The sequence below is a fragment of the Taurulus bubalis genome, assembly GCF_910589615.1.
Source record: "Taurulus bubalis genome assembly, chromosome: 3".
NCBI classification, from domain to species: Eukaryota; Metazoa; Chordata; class Actinopteri; order Perciformes; family Cottidae; genus Taurulus; species Taurulus bubalis.
Genome location: NC_136591.1, coordinates 43,055,003 through 43,060,651, shown reverse-complemented (window position 1 = coordinate 43,060,651; position 5,649 = coordinate 43,055,003). Strand labels below are relative to the sequence as shown.

The following is a 5,649-nucleotide window of genomic DNA, read 5'->3' as shown; positions in this document are numbered from 1 at the left end:
ATATATATATATATATATATATATATATATATATATATATATATATATATATATATCGGTGGTTTAACTCCTTAGTTGACGTCAAAAGATCTCAAGACATTTATATAAATAATAATACGTTATAAAAGCAGAGTATTATAAAAGTAAACGTGATGTATTTAAATATATATACACATCTATACATACATGTTATAAACTTTCGGTCCTCATTCAACCGTTATTCCACCACTGATCACAGACCAGATTATAGATCACAGCAATCACAGATCAGATAATAGATTATAGATCACAGAGGCGGTAGAGAAAATATCTGCTTTATTTTGTAGAAAAGGCGGCTGGTCGTCCAGCAGGAGGCTGAGCTGAAGCTCTGACCTCAGGTCAGATCTCAGGTTCACACTCAGATGACGCTCCTCCTCAGCTGACCTCAGCTCAGCTTCAGTCCGGCTCAGAGACTAACAGCTGGACGACCAGTAATCAATAACCAATATCTGATCAGAGAGAGAGGCTCAGATATAAACTCCACAGGAACAAGTGTGTGTGTGTGTGTGTGGGGTCATGATGCCCCCCCGCCCCTCATGTGACAGGCTCGGCTCCTCCGGGGTCAAAGGTCATCACATGCCCTGCCTGATGCTTTGGATGATCTGGAAGATAGCTGCAACACACACACACACACATTAACCAGAGAGGACACAGCAGTTCAATCAACAACATGCAAGCTAACCTGTTCCCCCTGCTTCCAGTCTCTGTGCTAAGCTAGGCTAACCTGTTCCCCCTGCTTCCAGTCTCTGTGCTAAGCTAGGCTAACCTGTTCCCCCTGCTTCCAGTCTCTGTGCTAAGCTAGGCTAACCTGTTCCCCCTGCTTCCAGTCTCTGTGCTAAGCTAGGCTAACCTGTTCCCCCTGCTTCCAGTCTCTGTGCTAAGCTAGGCTAACCTGTTCCCCCTGCTTCCAGTCTCTGTGCTAAGCTAGGCTAACCTGTTCCCCTGCTTCCAGTCTCTGTGCTAAGCTAGGCTAACCTGTTCCCCCTGCTTCCAGTCTCTGTGCTAAGCTAGGCTAACCTGTTCCCCCTGCTTCCAGTCTCTGTGCTAAGCTAGGCTAACCTGTTCCCCCTGCTTCCAGTCTCTGTGCTAAGCTAGGCTAACCTGTTCCCCCTGCTTCCAGTCTCTGTGCTAAGCTAGGCTAACCTGTTCCCCTGCTTCCAGTCTCTGTGCTAAGCTAGGCTAACCTGTTCCCCCTGCTTCCAGTCTCTGTGCTAAGCTAGGCTAACCTGTTCCCCCTGCTTCCAGTCTCTGTGCTAAGCTAGGCTAACCTGTTCCCCCTGCTTCCAGTCTCTGTGCTAAGCTAGGCTAACCTGTTCCCCCTGCTTCCAGTCTCTGTGCTAAGCTAGGCTAACCTGTTCCCCTGCTTCCAGTCTCTGTGCTAAGCTAGGCTAACCTGTTCCCCCTGCTTCCAGTCTCTGTGCTAAGCTAGGCTAACCTGTTCCCCCTGCTTCCAGTCTCTGTGCTAAGCTAGGCTAACCTGTTCCCCCTGCTTCCAGTCTCTGTGCTAAGCTAGGCTAACCTGTTCCCCCTGCTTCCAGTCTCTGTGCTAAGCTAGGCTAACCTGTTCCCCCTGCTTCCAGTCTCTGTGCTAAGCTAGGCTAACCTGTTCCCCCTGCTTCCAGTCTCTGTGCTAAGCTAGGCTAACCTGTTCCCCCTGCTTCCAGTCTCTGTGCTAAGCTAGGCTAACCTGTTCCCCCTGCTTCCAGTCTCTGTGCTAAGCTAGGCTAACCTGTTCCCCCTGCTTCCAGTCTCTGTGCTAAGCTAGGCTAACCTGTTCCCCCTGCTTCCAGTCTCTGTGCTAAGCTAGGCTAACCTGTTTGTTAAGATTGGGTTGTTATTCAGATACAGTTCATCTCTCTCTCTCTCTCTCTCTCTCTCTCTCTCTCTCTCTCTCTCTCTCTCTCTCTCTCTCTCTCTCTCTCTCACCTGATCCACAAACCACGAAGACGAACAGAGCGAGCAGCCAGGGACCCACTGGAGACTTCTCCTCGTTTACAGGTCTCTGTAACACACACACACACACACACACACACACACACACACACACAGAGTGAACATTTAACAATGAGAATAATCTTTAGTACTGCAGTATTACTGTACTGTAATACTGCAGTACAGTATTACAGTACAGTAATACTGTGCTGTAATACTGTGCTGTAATACTGTGCAGTATTACAGCACAGTATTACAGCACAGTATTACAGTACAGTATTACAGCACAGTATTACTGGGTAAATAAAGACTGACAGGAAGTGTCTAATTTTAGGTCATATCACATATCTGTGGGTTATAGGGAGCCTGTCCTGTGGCACGCGGCGCATGCGCAGTGTACACGCCGCACATGACGCGCGACAAAGCGGGTGAGAAAGGGAAGAATCACTCCGAACAACCGGGGCCGGTCACGTGTGTGTGCGCCGAATTAAAGACGACGCACGAGGCAGCGAGGAGGAAGGATTGAATCACACATGTTCCCTGCGGAGCGAGGGGGGCCGCCAAAACACATTCACATGCCGGAAGTGTGGCGGGAGTCTGGTTCAGTCGGTCCCTCCAGTCATGTGTGTGTTCGTGCTCCTATTTAACACGAACGATGCGTGTTATTAACGCGTAAAGAGTCCGCGTCACGTGATATATCATTATCATGTATCTACTAGCTGTGAGGACCAGGGAGAACCCCTGAACCTGAATGGCAGCGGCACCCTGACTATGAATACAGCAATACGGGGAGCAGAACCAGTACCGAGGTCTTCTGGACGTTCCCCCGCTGGGTGATGGTCTTGCTGTGCCGCTCGTTCGCTACTTTCATCCGCTGCACCGCCGACATGTTTCAGGGTTCGGCGCGGGTCCGGGACCGGGAGGACGGGGACCGGGAGGAGCAGAGGGAGGAGGCGCGCCGGTCCCGCTGCTCGTTTCCGTCGGTCCGAATGAGATGCTAACCGTTAGCTAGCTGCTAGCCGAACGAGCTAACCGTGAAGCGACTCCCCTCGTCACGTGACACGGGACATTCTGCCCTCTAGTGGCTGGAAAACATGATATACACATATACATACATGTATGTACATATATATGTATACTATACTATACTATGTATATATATATATATATATATATATATATGTGTATATATATATATATGTGTGTGTATATATATGTGTGTGTATATATGTGTGTGTATATATGTGTGTGTATATATATATATATATGTGTGTATATATATATACATATACATAAATGCATTTATATACATGCATATGTATGCGTATGTATATGGATGCATTTGTGTATATATACCCTGAGACCCAGGGAAAATAATGTTATATATATTTTAATAAATTAAGTGTTGGGGTGGTAAAAAACACATTGAAAGATTTTTTTGTTCAAGCATTACTTTATTACAGTGTTATAACATGTGCACTGTGGTGTACAACAGGTCAGCGTACTGCTGAAGTACTGCTGGAGTACTGCTGGAGTACTGCTGGAGTACTGCTGAAGTACTGCTAGAGTGATGCAGGAGTACTGCTAGGGTACTGCTGGAGTACTGCTAGAGTACTGCTGAAGTACTGCTAGAGTGATGCAGGAGTACTGCTAGAGTACTGCTGGAGTACTGCTAGAGTACTGCTAGAGTACTGCTAGAGTACTGCTGAAGTACTGCTAGAGTACTGCTAGAGTACTGCTGGAGTACTGCTGAAGTACTGCTAGAGTGATGCAGGAGTACTGCTAGGGTACTGCTGGAGTACTGCTAGAGTACTGCTGAAGTACTGCTAGAGTGATGCAGGAGTACTGCTAGAGTACTGCTGGAGTACTGCTAGAGTACTGCTAGAGTACTGCTAGAGTACTGCTAGAGTACTGCTGAAGTACTGCTAGAGTGATGCTAGAGTACTGCTAGAGTACTGCTAGAGTACTGCTAGAGTACTGCTGAAGTACTGCTAGAGTGATGCTAGAGTACTGCTGAAGTACTGCTAGAGTGATGCTAGAGTACTGCTGAAGTACTGCTAGAGTACTGCTAGAGTACTGCTAGAGTGATGCTAGAGTACTGCTAGAGTACTGCTAGAGTGATGCTAGAGTACTGCTAGAGTGATGCTAGAGTGATGCTAGAGTACTGCTAGAGTACTGCTAGAGTGATGCTAGAGTACTGCTAGAGTACTGCTAGAGTGATGCTAGAGTACTGCTGTGGCTGTGTCTCTACCGTCATGTGCAATTCTTCCAACACAGCATGAACCTCAGAGAAATATAGTTTAGTACAATCAACATGTCAGGATGCTCTCGATCTCTAATGCACGACCAGGATGCTCTGGATCTCTCATGGCCGGTCAGGGTGCTCTGGATCTCTCATGACCGGTCAGGGTGCTCTGGATCTCTCATGGCCGGTCAGGATGCTCTGGATCTCTCATGGCCAGTCAGGATGCTCTGGATCTCTCATGGCCGGTCAGGGTGCTCTGGATCTCTCATGACCGGTCAGGGTGCTCTGGATCTCTCATGGCCGGTCAGGGTGCTCTGGATCTCTCGTGGTCGGTCAGGGTGCTCTGGATCTCTCATGGCCGGTCAGGATGCTCTGGATCTCTCGTGGCCGGTCAGGGTGCTCTGGATCTCTCGTGCTCGGTCAGGATGCTCTGCCTGTCATGGAGCGCTCTACTGAGAATAGAAACAAAGTCCTGACTGCACTACAGTCTACAATCATACATTAGTGGGTTTTCCTGTGACAATAAATAAACTCAGCTCTGAAAACTCCCTCCCTTACTCTTTAGATGTTTACTTACTAAACACAATCCAAATATAACATTAAAAAACATTTTAAATATGAATATGATGCTTACCGTTCTTTTTTCCATGAAATGTGCTTGTTGTGGAGGCTGCCATTTTGAAAAGACGGCCAAGGAAAGTTGGCAAAGCCACACCCCCACACATGTGATGTCATCTTAAAGCTACGGTTGTTCTCTAAGCCACACCCCCACATGTGATGTCATCTTAAAGCTACGGTTGTCCTCTAAGCCACACCCCCACATGTGACGTCATGTTTAAGATATGGTTGTCTTTTAAGCCACACCCCCACATGTGATGTCATCTTAAGCTACGGTTGTCTTCTAAGCCACGCCCCCACATGTGATGTCATGTTAAAGCTACGGTTGTCTTCTAAGCCACACCCACACATGTGATGTCATGTTAAAGCGACGGTTGTCTTCTAAGCCACACCCCCACATGTGATGTCATGTTAAAGCTACGGTTGTCTTCTAAGCCACGCCCCCACATGTGATGTCATGTTAAAGCTACGGTTGTCTTCTAAGCCACACCCCCACATGTGATGTCATGTTAAAGCTACGGTTGTCTTCTAAGCCACGCCCCCACATGTGATGTCATGTTAAAGCTACGGTTGTCTTCTAAGCCACACCCACACATGTGATGTCATGTTAAAGCGACGGTTGTCTTCTAAGCCACGCCCCCACATGTGATGTCATGTTAAAGCTACGGTTGTCCTCTTTAAGGAGCATCAGCTCTCAATAGAGTGTCATGTGTAGAATTAGAGGAATCAGACAAAACATAATGTGCACTACAGTGTACAACAATGAATTGCCGGGTCTCAGGAGGATTTATATACACATACGTATATATGTATGT

The 5,649-nt window shown here is 47.3% G+C and overlaps 1 protein-coding gene across 1 annotated transcript; it reads right to left on the bottom strand.

The window, feature by feature from the left end:
• Positions 1 to 298: 298 nt before the first annotated feature.
• LOC306733656 (stress-associated endoplasmic reticulum protein 1) lies at positions 299 to 2,969 on the bottom strand. Its single transcript, XM_079214934.1, has 3 exons — positions 2,777 to 2,969; positions 1,966 to 2,041; positions 299 to 652 (listed from the first exon to the last, which is right to left on the bottom strand). The coding sequence occupies exons 1-3, from the start codon at positions 2,858 to 2,860 to the stop codon at positions 612 to 614; spliced, it is 201 nt and encodes a 66-aa protein (XP_079071060.1). The 5' UTR covers positions 2,861 to 2,969; the 3' UTR covers positions 299 to 611.
• Positions 2,970 to 5,649: the final 2,680 nt, after the last annotated feature.